We start from the raw sequence: 23,157 nt of genomic DNA on the forward strand, positions 1-23,157 counted from the left end.
AAGGATTTTTTCTCCAGTTGGGCTATGGGTTCGGACCCAAGGTAACTATAGAAAAAGGCCTGCATAAACAACATGTTTTGAAATCATTCATGTTGTTCGCCGCGCTCCGCTTCCTTAGGTAATTTATTCACGAAGAAAGTACTTAATAAACTCTAACCTATATATTGTAGCATTATCAAATTCATTATGTTTCACCCCGTTCTTAGCAATCATCCATTTCAATATCACAGTTCTTCCTTAACACATCTAAGAACGTCAAACCTCAGTGTACAATGACCGTAACAAGACACCGGATTGATACGCACGCACATAGTAGTCACGTGATGCGGAAGCATGTTGGTGACCACGCCTTCTGTGTCGAAATTTGCGGGGAATACCTGAAGCAATGTTATATCAATGTTTTATCGATTGAAATTATTTCTTTTACATGCTTAATAACATAGAACGACTTTTTGAACAAGTGTTCACTGACAGCTTGTGCAATATTAATGTACATGTCAACAGAATAATAATTCGCTTCCCTCCACATTGTTTTAACTTAAAACTTATCGATCAATTAAACTTTATCAAACGACAATCTAGTCTACCAACCGTGACGTTGCCAGTAAAGTCTTTGTAAGCATGAAACGTAGCACAATCTTCGCTGTACAGTAAACGGTATGATTTCACGAACTGTTTACAACACTCATACATGAGGTGGTGGGGTCGTTTTGGATTGGTCGACCTTGTAGTGCAACCCCTGTGATTGTGCTGAGATTATCGAAACGCACCTACAAAGAAGGTGAACAATCAGGGGGCGGTCCTGACCCCAATATCACGGAAAGACTTAAGTAAAAAATCAAACTTAATCTCAGCTCATTTTATCATAAAACATTAAAATTTATTGAAAAAAATATATGGTTTTTCTCATTTTAAAACCACATTCTATCATTGAATATGTTGATTAAAATATTTCGTCTTGATTCCAATGAAAATATTCTTTAGATTAAACCTTATTTATATAATAATTAACATACTAGAAGAAGGCTTATAAATATATGAATATTTAAACAAAAACATGAATTAGTTAGGTATGTTCTTCTGCATCTACTCAGTGGATTAAACGACGGTCACCAAACTTCGAGCTGCCAATTAACATTTAATTATGTTAACTAAGACCATGAATCAAGTATTTAAAAACAACAAAAACAACAACAAAAACAACATAACTTTTGGCCCTTTATTAAACCATTACACGTACACGTATATAAGGGTCTAGATCCGCCTTACCGGCAGACCAGCTGCCGCTGTTATCCCAGTTGGCCTCGGCATGATGACGAGCTATTGGGGGACGACACCTGTGGAGATCGCGATATGTACTAGAAGCGGTTATTTGGTCATCCAACACCGGTTTTCGTCCGTTAACTAAATACTTCCCTCTGGAGCAAAGAGGTAACCCGTGCCGCTGCAAAACCGAAAGTAGGATTTTTTTTATGAATTTACCACATATTTTAGACTATTAATTGCCATTTGTATGAATATGATATATAACTGAATACATATAATATGTATGGGGTGTACATAATCAAACCAGTGGTAAATTTAAGCCCGCAGAACATGCAGAGGTGGTGGGCGAGGCAAGACATATCGATATTGTGTAGCTTATTGTGGAGTTGCAGTAATTGAAAAATGGGCGACTTACTAAAAAAGACATAGCTATAACATTCTAGTGTTCAATGGTATACTTCTTTTGCACATGACATACCTCCTTCCATCAGTTAAATGAACATTTACTGGCTTGTTGCCCATCGCCGATTTGTTTTCAGCAGAGAAAAACCGGTGCATGTGCAAAGAGGGTACCGTTTCAGTAGATTTCGCAAAGAGGGTACCGATATGGATATGCACCGTGGTTAAAACATATTTACATTATATAAGTGTCAATGATCCATAGAATACAATATTGAATGAAGGTAACAAGACCTCCACTTATGTCAAGCCTCATATTGACGTATCTGAAATCGAACACATCCGGAATATAGCAATTTCAGAAACATTCAATGGTATCTGACTCTTTGAAAGTAAATATTGAAATAAATATGAAGCATTTGTATATTGAAGAATATCGGAAGTGACGTATTTCTAAATACAAAAGGCATTATTCGTACACAGTCGGCAACCTTGTCCAATATCTAAAAAGTATATCCCAAAGCTTGCCGGAGATGGCCGAGTTACGATTGTGTTCGTAAAGACATGTACAGATATCTGAATTTACTTTTCGCGAGTGCTTTTAAGGGCATGCGTTATCATAAGGTTCATAGAAACTGTATTCAGTTAAAATGCATCAAATGTGAGCATTTTTACTGCAAATAAGTTTTTTTATGTTTAATAAATTAGTTTAACTTTTATTATTGTGCTATTTTACATGAAAGTCAACTATGGTTGATGCATTTTTTTTTATATTTTATTTTTAATGCACTTTGATGTTTAAGTCATTTAACTTCAAGTGATTCTTGTATCAAAATCATTATATACACATTTGATTAAAGCTGCACTCTCACAGATATACCATTTTACAACATTTTTTTTATTTTTGTTCTTGGAAAGAGCAAATTTTTGCGTTAATATCTTCAAACCAATGATATAACATTGCTGACAAAAAATCAGATCGTAAATTTCCGTTCGAAAATGAATGTTTTATGGCGGTTTAAGAAAAGTGCATAAAACATTTTTTTAACTTAAATGTAAACATCAGCGATCTTATTTTTTGTCAGCAGTCTTATTTAACTGGTTTCCATGCATTTTCGTAAAAATTGGCTCGTTCCAAGACAAAAAAAGTTGTCAAAACGTTCAATCTGTGAGAGTGCAGCTTTAAAATACTGACGAAATAATGCATTATTGGACAAAATTAATTACTGATGACAAACTTGTAACCGTGCATTTAACACACACACATATTAAATGGCTGGCTCACAGTGACAACTATCGTCTCATAAGGTAGAAATACCGTGTTTTTCTGCACTTTTCTTTCAAACTAAACAAGGTATCCTTTGTTTTAAATGGTAAGAACCAAAAAAAAAAAAAAACACATACTAGTAGTTTGAGTAAAGATAAAAAATACCATATAAGCGATATTCTTTGACACCATTTAAAAATTGTTGTTTGTTTTTGTTCCTTTGCGATATATGATCCTTTAGATTTAAACATTGAAAACATCATTATTAAATATAATTTTAATGAAAAAATGCCTGAATACGTATAAAAATATATTTAAAAAAAACGCAAATAGATGTCATCCACTTATTTTCTGACGTGGTGACAACGATGATCACTGTTAATCAAGGGAGATCACTGCTAAAAAGTTTGCAGTCGGAACTCATCGGCATTTTCCAATAAAAACAATCTCGGATGTATATGTACGGTTATCAATGTCAGAATTTTAACATTTAACTACGCTGTAAGTAGATCGCGTAGTTATTTCAATTTAACAATTAAACCTAAGGACTTTACTCTTACGAATATTAACTATTTATGCAATAATACACTTCACTCTGATCTTAGTAATACAAATAACACGTTACAATAATACAATGAATTAACCGTATTATTAATAATTTTACGAACGATTTCATACTGATGTATCGAAGTTGTTTTCGATGGAAAATGGCCGAGAAGTTCAGACTGAACAGATTGATAGAAAACAGCAACTTTCTGCCGAGGAAGAAAAACAAGCTCCGTCCATTGAATTCAAAGTGTTGAAGCTTTAAAGGAATTGATCTCGATATTTTAGGGAGATCTGTTTACGTTATTTAGGGTCAGGCATTGAAACAATATTTTAGATCAAAATGTGATCGAAGTGCTTTAAAGAAATAAACGATAAAACATTTCGAAAGAAAATACTAGAGCTTCACTGATAATTTTTACTTCAAATGCAGCAGGAAAATGTCCAATGTTGCAGAAAAGTTTTAGTACTATTATTGCAATATTGATTTATCTAAAGCTTGGATTTACAAAATGATGTAAAAGTATCTGTTTATGAAACTTAGTTTAAAAAAACTCCATTTCAACAAAGTTAAAAAAAGTTGCAAAACTAAAGTTTGTGATTTCCTTTAAAGGAACTAACTTATGTTTTTGGACCATATTTCACGGTTTTGCATCTGAAAAACACTAAGATTATAATTAATTTACTCTTTGATACCGAAATCGCAGAGAAAATTTCAATTGAAGTATGAAATACTGGTTTTAGTCTGGAGCGAACCACGCCGGTACCGTCAAGATTGTTTTTAGAAAACTTACAGCAAAACCACTCGCCCACGAGAACCCTTACATAAACTGAGAGATAATTTAACCTTTTAGCCTTTTGTTGAAAAGCGTTACTTACGCTCTTAAAATTCGTGGACATCAAAGACAATATTTGAGTTTATATCAACATTTGTTGAATGGTTCCAGTCGTCAGTATCTTAGTTTTAACATGGACCTATAAACCATGGTTTATAGGTCCGTGGTTTTAACAATCTAATGATTTGAAACATATCATTCCATCACAAAAGGTGCATTTATAAAACATGAACGAGTCCCTTAAAAGTAAAAAGGAACTTGCCAATGAGCCTTGAGGTATAATACACAATATTACACAAAAGAAAAGGCCAACTTAACGATAATGGCATAGTGAAAATGGTAAAAAAAATATATTAACAAATATTTATTTTCCGAAAAATAAAGCATCCGAAATAATTCTAACTTGAAATACAAATGTCTGTAGATATGCCGATCATAGCTTAACTTGGTAACGGCAACGCACTAAGGAAATAAAACATTCAAGTGAGACTCTTATTCAAAATAAATACATACACTTGTATAACAAACATCAATTTTGACTGATAAACCTTTAACTACTTACTAAATAATGCATTTATGGAAAATATTAATTACTGATAACAAGATTGTAACCATGTATTTAATAGTAGAAAGCGCAAAAAATATTTAATGATTGGTGAATGCTGAAAGATGTACTGTTGTCTACTAAAGTCTCATAAGGTAGAAATACCGTGTTTTATGCTCATAATTTCAAATTAAACTCGGTATCCTTCATCAAAATAATTGTTTTCGACATTTATTCATCCTTTTTGGAATATTAAAACAATATTATTAATTGTGGTAAATCTTATCTGGGAGTAAGAGCGCATCTTTAAAATATATCAAGATAATGCTTTTACAGTCTTTCCTATAAGTGCAATGCAAACTGAACAGTTGATGTACAATTGCCGTAAATATGTTAATGTGATAAGTGCACTAGTACAGAAAGAAATGATTTCGTCTGAAGGAAATGTTTATGACTGAGCCTTATCTGCTTCTACGAGGAGCGGCCGAAACGCAATCTAATCTGGTCCACAGCATGACTCAGTCTGTGGCGTACAGTTATCCAAAGTGCAGTACAGTGCATTAGGGAGAGGTCGGTCATTATTTGGATGATCTTTTTACCATTTCTATACTTTTACAAAAAACTCATATTCTTATCAGTTGTTATGCGGACAAAACTCTGATTAAAAATCTCATAATAAATGCGAATAATTGAGAGTGCAGGAATTCACTTTGGTTGGTAGGATTTTTATTCATTGTGTTTGCCTTAAAATTTAAAAAGCGTTGTTTTGTGTGTGTTCTTTTAAATTTTATTGAAATAAACATTGTATTCATTTCTTTCTTCTTTAGATCTTTACTCAAATGTTATGTAAGAGTAAATATGAGTTTTAAATTCAAAATTTATTTCAATAGTCTGTAAACTATTTAATGATACATGTAGTATGTTAAATATTGTTTTTGAGATCGATATCTTTATTCAAAGTAGAAAACAAAACACAACGAGTATACCGTTTTTTAATCAAAACTGCCCTGATATGAGCGCTATATTGTCTCGTATTTAATCATAATAAATCCACTATTGAATGTACCTATAACAGTAAAGTACAGTGAAGTGTAAGAGAGTGCCGAACGTGATACTCCATACATAAACTATTTCATTTATTGTTGTATTCATGCATAAAGCAGTTTCGTTGTTGCAAGCAAGCTGTGTTGTTGACGCTAGTACAGAACAAGTGTGCAGTTGCATGCAAGCACAAAACCACTGTGTTGTTGATGCTATTAAAAAGCATGTGTGCAGTGGCATGCAAGCACAAAACCACCGTGTTGTTGATGCTAGTACAAAACAAGTGTGCAGTTGCATGCAAGCACAAAACCACTGTGTTGTTGATGCTAGTACAAAACAAGTGTGCAGTGGCATGCAAGCACAAAACCATTGTGTTGTTGACGCTAGTACAAAACAAGTCTGCAGTGGCATGCAAGCACAAAACCACCGTGATGTTGATGCTAGTACATAACAAGTGTGCAGTGGCATGCAAGCACAAAACCACTGTGTTGTTGATGCTAGTACAAAACAAGTGTGCAGTTGCATGCAAGCACAAAACCACTGTGTTGTTGATGCTAGTACAAAACAAGTGTGCAGTTGCATGCAAGCACAAAACCACTGTGTTGTTGATGCTAGTACAAAACAAGTGTGCTGTTGCATGCAAGCACAAAACCACTGTGTTGTTGATGCTAGTACAAAACAAGTGTGCAGTTGCATGCAAGCACAAAGCCACCGTGTTGTTGATGCTAGTACAAAACAAGTGTGCTGTTGCATGCAAGCACATAACCACCTAGTACAAAACAAGTGTGCTGTTGCATGCAAGCACATAACCACTATGTTGTTGATGCTAGTACAAAACAAGTGTGCTGTTGCATGCAAGCACAAAACCACTGTGTTGTTGATACTATTAAAAAGCATGTGTGCAGTGGCATACAAACACAAAGCCACTGTGTTGTTGATGCTAGTACAAAACAAGTGTGCAGTTGCATGCAAGCACAAAGCCACTGTGTTTTGATGCTAGTACAAAACAAGTGTGCTGTTGCATGCAAGCACATAACCACCTAGAACAAAACAAGTGTGCTGTTAAATGCAAGCACATAACCACCGTGTTGTTGATGCTAGTACAAAACAAGTGTGCTGTTGCATGCAAGCACAAAGCCACCGTGTTGTTGACGCTAGTACAAAAACAAGTGTGCTGTTGCATGCAAGCACAAAACCACCTAGTACAAAACAAGTGTGCTGTTGCATGCAAGCACAAAGCCACCGTGTTGCTGATGCTAGTACAAAACAAGTGTGCTGTTACATGCAAGCACAAAACCACCTAGTACAAAACAAGTGTGCTGTTGCATGCAAGCACGGAGCCACCGTGTTGTTGATGCTAGTACAAAACAAGTGTGCTTTTATATGCAAGCACATAACCACCTAGTACAAAACAAGTGTGCTGTTGCATGCAAACACAAAACCACCGTGTTGTTGATGCTAGTACAAAAAAAGTGCTGTTGCATGCAAGCGCAAAGCCACCGTGTTGTTGATGCTAGTACAAAACAAATGTGCTGTTGCATGCAAGCACAAAACCACTGTGTTGTTGATGCTAGTACAAAACAAGTGTGCTGTTGCATGCAAGCACATAGCCACTGTGTTGTCGATGCTAGTACAAAACAAGTGTGCTGTTGCATGCAAGCACAAAGCCACCGTGTTGTCGATGCTAGTTTAAAACAAGTGTGCTGTTGCATGCAAGCACAAAACCACTGTGTTGTCGATGCTAGTACAAAACAAGTGTGCTGTTGCATGCAAGCACAAAGCCACCGTGTTGTTGATTTGCATGCAAGCACAAAGCCATCGTGTTATTAATGCTAGTACAAAACAAGTGTGCAGTTGCATGGAAGCACATACCCACTGTGTTGTTGACGCTAGTACAAAACAAGTGTGCTGTTGCATGCAAGCACATAGCCACTGTGTTGTCGATGCTAGTACAAAACAAGTGTGCTGTTGCATGCAAGCACAAAGCCACCGTGTTGTCGATGCTAGTTAAAAAACAAGTGTGCTGTTGCATGCAAGCACAAAGCCACAGTGTTGTCGATGCTAGTACAAAACAAGTGTGCTGTTACATGGAAGCACAAAGCCACCGTATTGTTGATTTGCATGCAAGCACAAAGTCATCGTGTTATTGATGCTAGTACAAAACAAGTGTGCAGTTGCATGGAAGCACATAACCACTGTGTTGTTGACGTTAGTACAAAACAAGTGTGCTGTTGCATGCAAGCACAAAGCCACCGTGTTGTTGACGCTAGTACAAAACAAATATCTGTTGCAAGCAAGCACAAAGCCACCGTGTTGTTGACGCTCGTACAAAACAAGAGTGCTGTTGCATGCAAGTACAAAGCCACCGTGTTGTTGACGCTAGTACAAAACAAGTGTGCTCTAACGTGCATGCACTAAACCACTGTGTTGTTGACGCTAGTACAAAACAAGTGTGCTATTGCATGCAAGCACAAAGCCACCGTGTTGTTGACGCTAGTACAAAACAAGTGTGCTGTTGCATGCAAGCACAAAACCACCGTGTTGTTGACGCTAGTACAAAACAAGTGTGCTGTTGCATGCAAACACAAAGCCACCGTGTTGTTGACGCTAGTACAAAACAAGTGTGCTGTTGCATGCAAGCACAAAACCAACTAGTACAAAACAAGTGTGCTGTTGCATGCAAGCACAAAGCCACCGTGTTGTTGATGCTAGTACAAAACACGTGTGCTGTTGCATGCAAGCACAAAACCACCAAGTACAAAACAAATGTGCTGTTGCATGCATGCACAAAGCCACCGTGTTGTTGATGCTAGTACAAAACAACTGTGCTGTTTCATGCAAGCACAAAACCACCAAGTACAAAACAAGTGTGCAGTTGCATGCAAGCACAAAACCATCTAGTACAAAACCAGTGTGCTGTTGCATGCAAGCACAAAACCACCTAGTACATAACAAGTGTGCTGTTGCATGCAAGCACAAAACCACCTAGTACAAAACAAGTGTGCTGTTGCATGCAAGCACAAAACCATCTAGTACAAAACAAGTGTGCTGTTGCATGCAAGCACAAAACCACCTAGTACAAAACAAGTGTGCTGTTGCATGCAAGCACAAAACCACCTAGTACAAAACAAGTGTGCTGTTGCATGCAAGCACAAAACCACCTAGTGCAAAACAAGTGTGCTGTTGCATGCAAGCACAAAGCCACCGTGTTGTTGATGCTAGTACAAAACAAGTGTGCTGTTGCATACAAGCACAAAGTCACCGTGTTGTTGATGCTAGTACAAAACAAGTGTGCTGTTGTATGCAAGCATATAACCACTGTGTTGTTTATGCTAGTACAAAACAAATGTGCTGTTGCATGCAAGCGCAAAGCCACCGTGTTGTTGATTCTAGTACAAAACAATTGTGCTGTTGCATGCAAGCACAAAGCCACCGTGTTGTCGATGCTAGTACAAAACAAATGTGCTGTTGCATGCAAGCACAAAGCCACCGTGTTGTCGATGCTAGTACAAAACAAATGTGCTGTTGCATGCAAGCACAAAGCCACCGTGTTGTCGATGCTAGTACAAAACAAGTGTGCTGTTGCATGCAAGCACAAAGCCGCCGTGTTTTAAATGCTAGTATAAAACAAGTGTGCTGTTGCATGCAAGCACAAAGCCATCGTGTTATTGATGCTAGTACAAAACAAGTGTGCAGTTGCATGCAAGCACATAACCACTGTGTTGTTGACGCTAGTACAAAACAAGTGTGCTGTTGCATGCAAGCACAAAACCATCTAGTACAAAACAAGTGTGCTGTTGCATGCAAGCACGAAGCCACCGTGTTGTTGATGCTAGTACAAAACAAGTGTGCTGTTGCATGCAAGCACAAACCAACCTAGTACAAAACAAGTGTGCTGTTGCATGCAAGCACAAAGCCACCGTTTTGTTGATGCTAGTACAAAACACGTGTGCTGTTGCATGCAAACACATAACCACCTAGTTCAAAACAAGTGTGCTGTTGCATGCAAGAACAAAGCCACCGTGTTGTTGATGCTAGTACAAAACAAATGTGCTGTTGTATGCAAGTATATAACCACCGTGTTGTTGATGCTAGTACAAAACAAGTGTGCTTTTGCATGCAAGCACAAAACCACTGTGTTGTTGATGCTAGTACCAAACAAGTGTGATGTTGCATGCAAGCACAAAGCCACCGTGTTGTCGATGCTAGTACAAAACAAGTGTGCTGTTGCATGCAAGCACAAAGCCACCGTGTTGTAAATGCTAGTATAAAACAAGTGTGCTGTTGCATGCAAGCACAAAGCCATCGTGTTATTGATGCTAGTACAAAACAAGTGTGCAGTTGTATGCAAGTCCATAACCACTGTGTTGTTGACGCTAGTACAACACAAGTGTGCTGTTGCATGCAAGCACAAAACCACCTAGTATAAAACAAGCGTGCTGTTGCATGCAAGCACGAAGCCACCGTGTTGTTGATGCTAGTACAAAACAAGTGTGCTGTTGCATGCAAGCACAAAACAACCTAGTACAAAACAAGTGTGCTGTTGCATGCAAGCACAAAGCCACCGTGTTGTTGATGCTAGTACAAAACAAATGTGCTGTTGTATGCAAGTATATAACCACCGTGTTGTTGATGCTAGTACAAAACAAGTGTGCTGTTGCATGCAAGCACAAAACCACTGTGTTGTTGATGCTAGTACCAAACAAGTGTGCTGTTGCATGCAAGCACAAAGCCACCGTGTTGTCGATGCTAGTACAAAACAAGTGTGCTGTTGCATGCAAGCACAAAGCCACCGTGTTGTAAATGCTAGTATAAAACAAGTGTGCTGTTTCATGCAAGCACAAAGCCATCGTGTTATTGATGCTAGTACAAAACAAGTGTGCAGTTGCATGCAAGTCCAAAACCACTGTGTTGTTGACGCTAGTACAAAACAAGTGTGCTTTTGCATGCAAGCACAAAACCACTGTGTTGTTGATGCTAGTACAAAACAAGTGTGCTGTTGCATGCAAGCACAAAGCCACCGTGTTGTTGATGCTAGTACAAAACAAGTGTGCTGTTGCATGCAAGCACATAACCACCTAGTACAAAACAAGTGTGCTGTTGCATGCAAGCACAAAACCACTATGTTGTTGATGCTAGTACAAAACAAGTGTGCTGTTGCATGCAAGCACAAAACCACTGTGTTGTTGATACTATTAAAAAGCATGTGTGCAGTGGCATACAAACACAAAGCCACTGTGTTGTTGATGCTAGTACAAAAGAAGTGTGCAGTTGCATGCAAGCACAAAGCCACTGTGTTTTGATGCTAGTACAAAACAAGTGTGCTGTTGCATGCAAGCACATAACCACCTAGAACAAAACAAGTGTGCTGTTAAATGCAAGCACATAACCACCGTGTTGTTGATGCTAGTACAAAACAAGTGTGCTGTTGCATGCAAGCACAAAGCCACCGTGTTGTTGACGCTAGTACAAAACCAAGTGTGCTGTTGCATGCAAGCACAAAACCACCTAGTACAAAACAAGTGTGCTGTTGCATGCAAGCACAAAGCCACCGTGTTGCTGATGCTAGTACAAAACAAGTGTGCTGTTACATGCAAGCACAAAACCACCTAGTACAAAACAAGTGTGCTGTTGCATGCAAGCACAAAGCCACCGTGTTGTTGATGCTAGTACAAAACAAGTGTGCTTTTATATGCAAGCACATAACCACCTAGTACAAAACAAGTGTGCTGTTGCATGCAAACACAAAACCACCGTGTTGTTGATGCTAGTACAAAAAAAGTGCTGTTGCATGCAAGCGCAAAGCCACCGTGTTGTTGATGCTAGTACAAAACAAATGTGCTGTTGCATGCAAGCACAAAACCACTGTGTTGTTGATGCTAGTACAAAACAAGTGTGCTGTTGCATGCAAGCACATAGCCACTGTGTTGTCGATGCTAGTACAAAACAAGTGTGCTGTTGCATGCAAGCACAAAGCCACCGTGTTGTCGATGCTAGTTTAAAACAAGTGTGCTGTTGCATGCAAGCACAAAACCACTGTGTTGTCGATGCTAGTACAAAACAAGTGTGCTGTTGCATGCAAGCACAAAGCCACCGTGTTGTTGATTTGCATGCAAGCACAAAGCCATCGTGTTATTGATGCTAGTACAAAACAAGTGTGCAGTTGCATGGAAGCACATACCCACTGTGTTGTTGACGCTAGTACAAAACAAGTGTGCTGTTGCATGCAAGCACATAGCCACTGTGTTGTCGATGCTAGTACAAAACAAGTGTGCTGTTGCATGCAAGCACAAAGCCACCGTGTTGTCGATGCTAGTTAAAAAACAAGTGTGCTGTTGCATGCAAGCACAAAGCCACAGTGTTGTCGATGCTAGTACAAAACAAGTGTGCTGTTACATGGAAGCACAAAGCCACCGTATTGTTGATTTGCATGCAAGCACAAAGTCATCGTGTTATTGATGCTAGTACAAAACAAGTGTGCAGTTGCATGGAAGCACATAACCACTGTGTTGTTGACGTTAGTACAAAACAAGTGTGCTGTTGCATGCAAGCACAAAGCCACCGTGTTGTTGACGCTAGTACAAAACAAATATCTGTTGCAAGCAAGCACAAAGCCACCGTGTTGTTGACGCTCGTACAAAACAAGAGTGCTGTTGCATGCAAGTACAAAGCCACCGTGTTGTTGACGCTAGTACAAAACAAGTGTGCTGTAACGTGCATGCACTAAACCACTGTGTTGTTGACGCTAGTACAAAACAAGTGTGCTATTGCATGCAAGCACAAAGCCACCGTGTTGTTGACGCTAGTACAAAACAAGTGTGCTGTTGCATGCAAGCACAAAACCACCGTGTTGTTGACGCTAGTACAAAACAAGTGTGCTGTTGCATGCAAACACAAAGCCACCGTGTTGTTGACGCTAGTACAAAACAAGTGTGCTGTTGCATGCAAGCACAAAACCAACTAGTACAAAACAAGTGTGCTGTTGCATGCAAGCACAAAGCCACCGTGTTGTTGATGCTAGTACAAAACACGTGTGCTGTTGCATGCAAGCACAAAACCACCAAGTACAAAACAAATGTGCTGTTGCATGCATGCACAAAGCCACCGTGTTGTTGATGCTAGTACAAAACAACTGTGCTGTTTCATGCAAGCACAAAACCACCTAGTACAAAACAAGTGTGCTGTTGCATGCAAGCACAAAACCATCTAGTACAAAACCAGTGTGCTGTTGCATGCAAGCACAAAACCACCTAGTACATAACAAGTGTGCTGTTGCATGCAAGCACAAAACCACCTAGTACAAAACAAGTGTGCTGTTGCATGCAAGCACAAAACCATCTAGTACAAAACAAGTGTGCTGTTGCATGCAAGCACAAAACCACCTAGTACAAAACAAGTGTGCTGTTGCATGCAAGCACAAAACCACCTAGTACAAAACAAGTGTGCTGTTGCATGCAAGCACAAAACCACCTAGTGCAAAACAAGTGTGCTGTTGCATGCAAGCACAAAGCCACCGTGTTGTTGATGCTAGTACAAAACAAGTGTGCTGTTGCATACAAGCACAAAGTCACCGTGTTGTTGATGCTAGTAAAAAACAAGTGTGCTCTTGTATGCAAGCATATAACCACTGTGTTGTTTATGCTAGTACAAAACAAATGTGCTGTTGCATGCAAGCGCAAAGCCACCGTGTTGTTGATTCTAGTACAAAACAATTGTGCTGTTGCATGCAAGCACAAAGCCACCGTGTTGTCGATGCTAGTACAAAACAAATGTGCTGTTGCATGCAAGCACAAAGCCACCGTGTTGTCGATGCTAGTACAAAACAAGTGTGCTGTTGCATGCAAGCACAAAGCCGCCGTGTTTTAAATGCTAGTATAAAACAAGTGTGCTGTTGCATGCAAGCACAAAGCCATCGTGTTATTGATGCTAGTACAAAACAAGTGTGCAGTTGCATGCAAGCACATAACCACTGTGTTGTTGACGCTAGTACAAAACAAGTGTGCTGTTGCATGCAAGCACAAAACCATCTAGTACAAAACAAGTGTGCTGTTGCATGCAAGCACTAAGCCACCGTGTTGTTGATGCTAGTACAAAACAAGTGTGCTGTTGCATGCAAGCACAAACCAACCTAGTACAAAACAAGTGTGCTGTTGCATGCAAGCACAAAGCCACCGTTTTGTTGATGCTAGTACAAAACACGTGTGCTGTTGCATGCAAACACATAACCACCTAGTTCAAAACAAGTGTGCTGTTGCATGCAAGAACAAAGCCACCGTGTTGTTGATGCTAGTACAAAACAAATGTGCTGTTGTATGCAAGTATATAACCACCGTGTTGTTGATGCTAGTACAAAACAAGTGTGCTTTTGCATGCAAGCACAAAACCACTGTGTTGTTGATGCTAGTACCAAACAAGTGTGATGTTGCATGCAAGCACAAAGCCACCGTGTTGTCGATGCTAGTACAAAACAAGTGTGCTGTTGCATGCAAGCACAAAGCCACCGTGTTGTAAATGCTAGTATAAAACAAGTGTGCTGTTGCATGCAAGCACAAAGCCATCGTGTTATTGATGCTAGTACAAAAACAAGTGTGCAGTTGTATGCAAGTCCATAACCACTGTGTTGTTGACGCTAGTACAAAACAAGTGTGCTGTTGCATGCAAGCACAAAACCACCTAGTATAAAACAAGTGTGCTGTTGCATGCAAGCACGAAGCCACCGTGTTGTTGATGCTAGTACAAAACAAGTGTGCTGTTGCATGCAAGCACAAAACAACCTAGTACAAAACAAGTGTGCTGTTGCATGCAAGCACAAAGCCACCGTGTTGTTGATGCTAGTACAAAACAAATGTGCTGTTGTATGCAAGTATATAACCACCGTGTTGTTGATGCTAGTACAAAACAAGTGTGCTGTTGCATGCAAGCACAAAACCACTGTGTTGTTGATGCTAGTACCAAACAAGTGTGCTGTTGCATGCAAGCACAAAGCCACCGTGTTGTCGATGCTAGTACAAAACAAGTGTGCTGTTGCATGCAAGCACAAAGCCACCGTGTTGTAAATGCTAGTATAAAACAAGTGTGCTGTTTCATGCAAGCACAAAGCCATCGTGTTATTGATGCTAGTACAAAACAAGTGTGCAGTTGCATGCAAGTCCAAAACCACTGTGTTGTTGACGCTAGTACAACACAAGTGTGCTTTTGCATGCAAGCACAAAGCCACCGTGTTGTTGACGCTCGTACAAAACAAGTGTGCCGTTATGTGCAAGCACAAAACCACCGTATTGTTGATGCTAGAACAAAACAAGTGTGCTGTTGCATGCAAGCACAAAGCCACCGTGTTATTGACGCTAGTACTAAACAAGTGTGCTGTTACGTGCAAGCACAAAACCACCGTGTTGTTGATGCTAGAACAAAACAAGTGTGCTGTTGCATGCAAGCACAAAACCACCGTGTTGTTGAAGCTAGTACAAAACAAGTGTGCAGTTGCATGCAAGCACAAAGCCACCGTGTTGTAAATGCTAATACAAAACAAGTGTGTTGTTGCATGCTAGCACAAAGCCACCGTGTTGTCGATGCTAGTACCAAACAAGTGTGTTGTTGCATGCAAGCACAAAACCACCGTGTTGTCGATGCTAGTACAAAACAAGTGTGCTGTTACATGCAAGCTCAAAGCCATCGTGTTGTTGATGCTAGTATAAAACCATTGTGTTATTGATGCTAGTACAAAACAAGTGTGTTGTTGCATGCAAGCACAAAGCCACCGTGTTGTAAATGCTTGTACAAAACAAGAGTGCTGTTGCATGCAAGCACAAAGCCACCGTGTTGTAGATGCTAGTACAAAACAAGTGTGCTGTTGTATGCAAGCACAAAGCCACCGTGTTGTTGATGCTAGTATTAAACAAGTGTGCTGTTGCATGCAAGCACAAAGCCACCGTGTTGTAAATGCTAGTATAAAACAAGTGTGCTGTTGCATGCAAGCACAAAAACACCGTGTTGTCGATGCTAGTACAAAACAAGTGTGCAGTTGCATGCAAGCACAAAGCCACCGTGTTGTAAATGCTAGTACAAAACAAGTGTGTTGTTGCATGCTAGCACAAAGCCACCGTGTTGTCGATGCTAGTACAAAACAAGTGTGTTGTTGCATGCAAGCACAAAACCACCGTGTTGTCGATGCTAGTACAAAACAAGTGTGCTGTTGCATGCAAGCACAAAGCCATCGTGTTGTTGATGCTAGTATAAAACCATTGTGTTATTGATGCTAGTACAAAACAAGTGTGCTGTTGCATGCAAGCTCAAAGCCATCGTGTTGTTGATGCTAGTACAAAACAAGTGTGCTGTTGCATGCAAGCTCAAAGCCATCGTGTTGTTGATGCTAGTATAAAACCATTGTGTTATTGATGCTAGTACAAAACAAGTGTGTTGTTGCATGCAAGCACAAAGCCACCGTGTTGTAAATGCTAGTACAAAACAAGTGTGCTGTTGTATGCAAGCACAAAGCCACCGTGTTGTAAATGCTAGTATAAAACAAGTGTGCTGTTTCATGCAAGCACAAAGCCACCGTGTTGTAAATGCTAGTATAAAACAAGTGTGCTGTTGCATGCAAGCAGAAAGCCACCGTGTTGTAAATGCTAGTATAAAACAAGTGTGCTGTTGCATGCAAGCACAAAGCCACCGTGTTGTAAATGCTAGTACGAAACAAGTGTGCTGTTGCATGCAAGCACAAAACCACCGTGTTGTTGATGCTAGTATAAAACCATTGTGTTATTGATGCTAGTACAAAACAAGTGTGTTGTTGCATGCAAGCACAAAGCCACCGTGTTGTAAATGCTAGTACAAAACAAGTGTGCTGTTGCATGCAAGCACAAAACCACCGTGTTGTTGATGCTAGTACAAAACAAGTGTGCTGTTGCATGCAAGCACAAAGCCATCGTGTTGTTGATGCTAGTATAAAACCATTGTGTTATTGATGCTAGTATAAAACAAGTGTGTTGTTGCATGCAAGCACAAAGCCACCGTGTTGTTGATGCTAGTACAAAACCAGTGTGCTGTTGCATGCAAGCACAAAGCCATCGTGTTGTTGATGCTAGTATAAAACCATTGTGTTATTGATGCTAGTACAAAACAAGTGTGCCTGTGTTTCACATAAACACTTCAACGCGCAGCAAAGAAAAAAACACCAGGTTTCACAAAAACACTTTAATCGCAAAACAACGTTCAACCACCTGGTTTCACAAAAACACTTTAATCGCAAAACAACGTTCAACCGACTCGTTCACAGACACACTTAAATCGCAAAACAGAGTACAACCACCTGGTTCACAAATACACTTAAATCGCAAAACAGAGAACAACCACCTGGTTTTACAAATACATTTAACTCACATAGCAAAGTACAACCACCTCGTTCACAAAACAAACATTAACACTGAAATCGAATAACAAAGCGGAACATTTTTTACAAAAAAAGGCCCTATATCCAGAACTTTATCGCGCATTTTAGATTTGAAGCTGTTATCTAACTTCATAAAATGCACTGTTTATATACATAATATTCCGCATGTTTATAGCGTTTGTAGGAATTGCCGGGTTCGATATATAAATATATATGTGTAAGTGTTCAGGGCTGGTATTCGATATTGGTCTTAAGTGTATCTCAGAACGATGTAGTTTAATCGAATTGCTTGTTAATTATTACAGACCAAAATAGTGAATGGAGTCAATTATGTATGATTCTTGGATTTACTTAAGTTGCATAATAAATACTGTCCCTGCTAACTACGACGTATATTTTGTTTTCAGTAGGAAGATGAAACCAGCAAGCATCGTCTACGTGTCTTTTTGTTCGCTGTAAGTAAAGCATTATACCCGATTGTAACCTTATATAGCATAATTCCCGAGTGTAACCTTCTAAAGCATTATACCCGATTGTAACCTTTTATAGCTTAATTCCCGATTGTAACCTTCTAAAGCATTATACCCGATTATAACCTTCTAAATACTTATACCCGATTGTAACCTTCTAAAGCAATCCTACTCCATTAAAACCTTCTAAAGCATCATACCGGATTGAAACCTTCTAAAGCATCATATCCGATTGAAACCTTCTAAAGCATCATAACCGATTGTAAGCTTCTAAAGCAGCATACCCGATTGTAACCTTCTAAAGCATCATACCCGATTGAAACCTTCTACTTGATGTGAAATAGTGACTGACATTATTCATTTTGTTAAAAACATTATAATAAAAGTATAAATTTGATAACCAGTAATTTCGTCATGAATAAATTAAGAATGAAAAAATACAAATTAAATGTCAGGAGAAAAAATAACTATACATCTAATTAAAACTTATTAAAGACATCAATTGACATGTGAGAGATAAAATGGCACCTCTTTTAAGAAATTCTAGGTTTAGTATATAACTTACATTTTTTTTATATTCGGTTCTCAAATAGGAGAATAAAACAGAATAACAACAAAGAGCATGTAATTTTCTTCCCTGTTGTTTACTTCATCACAGAGTGTTGCTTTATGTTGTCACCGGACAAAGCCATGGGCAAGATTCCGTCGGAGACAATAACCAGGCGAAAAAGCTCTTTCTGCTCTCAGATTTCGACAACAACACGGTTCTCACTGTAGATGAGTTTGACCACGTGTTCAGAGACTTCGATAACAACAGTATGTGAAACATATTTCTATCCTTTAAAATACGCTCCAATAGGTGTAACACTTTATATTTTGAATTTGTATTACAATAGCTTATTCGTTCGTGGTCGCAAAACAATTCAAAATTGCATTCGTACTACCAATTAAGATTTACCACAATTAATAATAAATGTTTTATTAAACCAAAAAGGTTGAATAAATGTAAATGTCGAAAACAATGGCTGTTATGAAGGAGATTAATTTGGAAGAAATGTGCAGAAAACACATACTTTCTGCCTACTGAGACGATAGTAGGTAGCAGTTTACTGTAAATCTTTTAGCACTCACCAATCATTTAATATTTTTGCTTATTCAGCTATTAAATACACGGTTACAATCTTGTTATTAGTTGTAAATATTTTCCATAAATACATTATTTAGTAAGTAATAAAAGGTTTATTACTCAAAAATAATGTTTGTTATACATGTGTATGTATTGATTTTGAATAAGAGAGTCACTTTAATAGCCTGCCATGATGATCCTTTCTTATGAAAGAAAGTCCTTCTTGCATAAGTTCTTTTGTTCAGTTTTCTTTTCCATATTTGAATCATATGCCTCAGTTTCGTTGAAACGTCTGTTGAAGTTATTCACAATGTCGTCGTTAAGTTGTCTAGTGGGCTAATTATTCTCTCTGTGTTAGTGTTTGCCGTTACTGGATACGCTTTCTCTTAATTATTGAAGTATTGGATCTAAGAAATGTTTCTTCTTGTTAGTGATGAAATGATTTAATACACTTTCTCGTTTAATTATTCAAGCATTGGATCTAAGAACTCCGTATTCACATTTTATGTTGCTCTAATTCCAAGCCTTATAGGTCCTTATTTTGTGCCTCGAGACAGGATATATGTCTAAATTTTAACTGATTGACTAGTACTTTTCATGGTATCAATATAACAGTCTTTATTGTTAAAGATTCGCACACATCTTTGTACACTGTGTGTTGTTTTTCCTTTACATAATTATTTTCGCAACAAGAAATGAATCTGTATCACGCCAGCTATATCTACAGTTTTTATTATCAAAGTTACTAGTATCACAAATTGTCGCCCATCATTCCTCTCTTAACGATGTGTCTGTTTGCTACTTCATATGTCTAATAACTATCGATGTGCGAAAGATCTTTGCTTAGTTTGTTAAAATATTTTAAGGGTCAATTTAACGTTCTTGTTTTATCCAGGAATATTTCATTCTACTATTGAATGTAATGGAGGGGGGGGGGGGGGGGGGTAAGCTTATTTATACTCGCACTCGGGCCTTGCCCATTCGGCGAGTGCTCCATTAAGATTGTTAGTTATTTTTGGTTTTTGGAGCATAGTACACATACAGAATGTAACCCTGGTTAGAGCTACCCTGGTTCTTTAACGTACACCAGTGTATAGCACTGTCACACGGGACCCCCATTTAACGTCCCTCCCGGAAGACAATTAGTATTGTCTTAGCGATGCGACGGGGAATCGAACCTAAGACCCCTGGATTGATAGTTAAGTGTGTTACCACTAGACCATGGATCAGCCACAAATGTAATAATTTGAAGATCTTTATTTCAGCGGACAATCATGTCAGATCAAGGGAATTTCTCGACGTCTGGCAAGAGAAGGACCTTGGTACGCTCTCAGAGGGTTTAGAGCTGTTCCTCAACCTAGATGTGAACAAGGACTTTGTGATTGACCCGCAGGATGTGGCATTCATCTTCTCTTGGTTTGATAGTAACGGTATATTGTTTTTATATACGTCTTTGTTGTTTCTTTTCTGCTGTTTTCTTTTTCAGAGTGTGTATACCACGTGATAAATTGCGTCATAAATGCTACGTCGGAAGGCAATATTTTGATTTGAAAAAAGACTTTAAACAAAGATAACTTCACTATTTCTTCACCATTTTAAATGAAACATAGCGCAGTCTACGCCGCTTACGGAGCCCCGCATTCGGTCTTTTACCAGAGTTTGATTGAGAGTTAAGTTTTTTTAAAAAAACTTCGACAAACCTTTTCACAATACGGCCGTCTGACAGAGTACTGTCAAAACATTATTTTGGAAACAGGTTTGTCGAAGTGTTTGATGAAACTAATGACCTTATCAAATTTCGGGAATGAAACATTTGTGGGGCTTTTTAAGCTTTTAGACTGCCCTTTGTTTCATATAAAATGGAGTTGTAAAAGAAAAGTTATCTTTGATTTAAGTCTTCATTTTAAGCAAAATGTTGCCTTCCGACGAAGCATATATGACGTAATTTATCACGTGGTATACACACACTGTTTTTTGTTGTATTTTTTTTCTCTCGAAAATTCCTTTTATAGACATTAGGCATTCTCCTGCTTTGTACGTATTCGTTTGTTTTGGTAAAAATGTTTGTCTTAGAATATGTTTTTAATGAAATATTTAAGAAGATTTTTGCGTAATGAGAAGACAACAGTTACTGACCATGCTCTCATTAAGAATTTGAAACTGGAAGTATCAACTTCAATTTTGAAAGATTTTTGCTGAGATGTGGAAGTGTAATTGTTCCGAATACAATATCTTTTTTCCACTATTTTTCAAGTAATATGTTAAAAATCAAGTAATTTGCAACTTGAACTTGCCAATTTTAAAGACTTATGTTATAATAATTCATTTTACTTAAAGACTGATTGAAAATGTGACCATAAAATTTATATTCACACAAGGTTTGATATTTTGAACTTCCAAGTTTTCTACTTTGGAAGTTTTCTTTAGTTTAATTATGGAAGTTTTTGTACTTCCAAGAAATCAATTTTGGAAGTTTTAACGCATTTCTAGAGAGATGTATACTATCATACTTGCTTTAATGGAAGCCCTAACTTACAGAAAAAAAACAGTTTGCTATGTTGTTTCAGATGACGGAGATATAGATGAGCAAGAGTTTGTGTCGACTTTGATTAAAGTGTACTCTTCCAAATAAAACACTTTTTCAACCATATTTCTGCCCATTGTATTTGCCAACAAATAACCCGATAGATATGACAAAATGCAACAGTAAAACAGGAAAGAAGACGGTGTCGGGCAAAAACTTCAACATTGTCCATGTCTTAATAACTGTTCAGGCATTTCAATGAAACTGTGTATACATGTATCCAGATATATGACGCGCGTGTATAAGAAGGCACATAACTCTGGTTAACTCCAATGCGACCGGCGTTCGAATCCCGGCCTGGACACATGTGAATTTGGTAAGTGGTCACCAAGCTGGACAAGTGGGTTTTCTCCGGGTACTCCCATTTTACCCACAACACAAGACCACCCTGTCTCGCAACGAGAGTGATAAATATAAGTTGCAATATTATTATTTCAAAATGTTGTAAAACTAAATAAGTTAAAACTTACTCTGGTTTACTAGTAATTGATAATTGATAAAAGTTCCTTGCTCGTCTGTAAAAAGGATAAAAATAGACGAGTGTTGAAAATCGCTCCGTTGCGCTTTTGTTTACGAAGTTTCTGTACAATGCGATAAACAGTTCGAACATCGTCGATTAAGCAGGGGTTCCTTAGACCGTCTCTGTGACCTAGTGGTTAAGCGTCCGGCGGTACGGAGCGGGAGTTCGTTGGTTCGATCCATGGCCGCGTCATAACAAAGGACGTTAAAAGTTGGTACAAGTAGCTCCCTTGCCTGGCGCTTGGCATTTAAAGGGTAATGCTTGGAAAAGTGATGTACTCAGTACTGGTTAAACCTAGGAAAGTTGTACCCCGTGTATCGGTGCTTTACACCAAGCACGTAAATGAACAAAGGGGTCTCTTCGAAAAAGAGCTAGGGTATAGCATCCGGACTTCCTTGTATCCCACCCTGTCTCTTCAGTGTGCTGTCCCTTCAGCAAAAACAAAGGACCCCGTTTGAAATAAGTGCTTACACGTTCACGGGTTATCCTTGACTTGCGGTTTATCGCAGTAAAGATCGAAATACATACATACATATTTAATTCGTACGTAGTGCAAGTGCTGAATACCGGTCATCAAATATCAATTAGTACTGTCACGAATATGTAAAAAGGTCACACAACACTTTCAACAGTAAGTCATATTTTGTCAATCTGAGTCATTAGATATGACCTATGACTTAATTCTTGAAAAAAATATCGAAGAATATGATAGTATTAGTATCTGCTACGGAAACTTGTTTGTATTTAAGAATAAAATAAATAAATAAATGCTTTCATTGAGGCCTATTAACCGCATTTTATCAATAAACTTTCAACCTGAAAAAGTCGACAGATGTTATACCTATAATAAATGTCCAATTCATGTTCAACAATACACAATGTACATGTATTTCAATTAAAATCTTCTTTATTCATTTTAAATTTATTATTAAAAAAGTAATGTTCGCTATTGTCACACAAAAAAACAGATGAGGAAATTAAACAGTTTCCTTAATTCGTGATTTTTTTTTTCGATATTAATCAATCAGTAAACACTCGACACTCAAGAGTGTTTTCGGGGGCGGGGAATACTTTAAAGGGAAGTAATAGCTACCGGCGTGATAACCCTCGAGTTCGGTTACCTAAATTAGTGTTCCATAACCTCAATATATCACAGTATGGCAGCGTTT

The 23,157-nt window shown here is 38.3% G+C and overlaps 1 protein-coding gene across 2 annotated transcripts; it reads left to right on the forward strand.

The window, feature by feature from the left end:
- The first annotated feature begins 5,482 nt into the window (after nucleotides 1-5,482).
- Nucleotides 5,483-21,534, forward strand: LOC128222820 (uncharacterized). 2 transcript variants are annotated; one of them, XM_052931949.1, is made up of 5 exons: nucleotides 5,483-5,571; nucleotides 17,696-17,743; nucleotides 18,417-18,574; nucleotides 20,150-20,314; nucleotides 21,452-21,534. In XM_052931949.1, the coding sequence occupies exons 2-5, from the start codon at nucleotides 17,703-17,705 to the stop codon at nucleotides 21,514-21,516; spliced, it is 429 nt and encodes a 142-aa protein (XP_052787909.1). In that variant the 5' UTR covers nucleotides 5,483-5,571; nucleotides 17,696-17,702; the 3' UTR covers nucleotides 21,517-21,534. The 2 variants fall into 2 exon arrangements, with proteins under 2 accessions (XP_052787909.1, XP_052787908.1); XM_052931948.1 differs by having other exon boundaries at nucleotides 5,497-5,575.
- The last annotated feature ends 1,623 nt before the right edge of the window (nucleotides 21,535-23,157 follow it).

This window comes from Mya arenaria, chromosome 17, assembly GCF_026914265.1.
Source record: "Mya arenaria isolate MELC-2E11 chromosome 17, ASM2691426v1".
NCBI lineage: Eukaryota > Metazoa > Mollusca > Bivalvia > Myida > Myidae > Mya > Mya arenaria.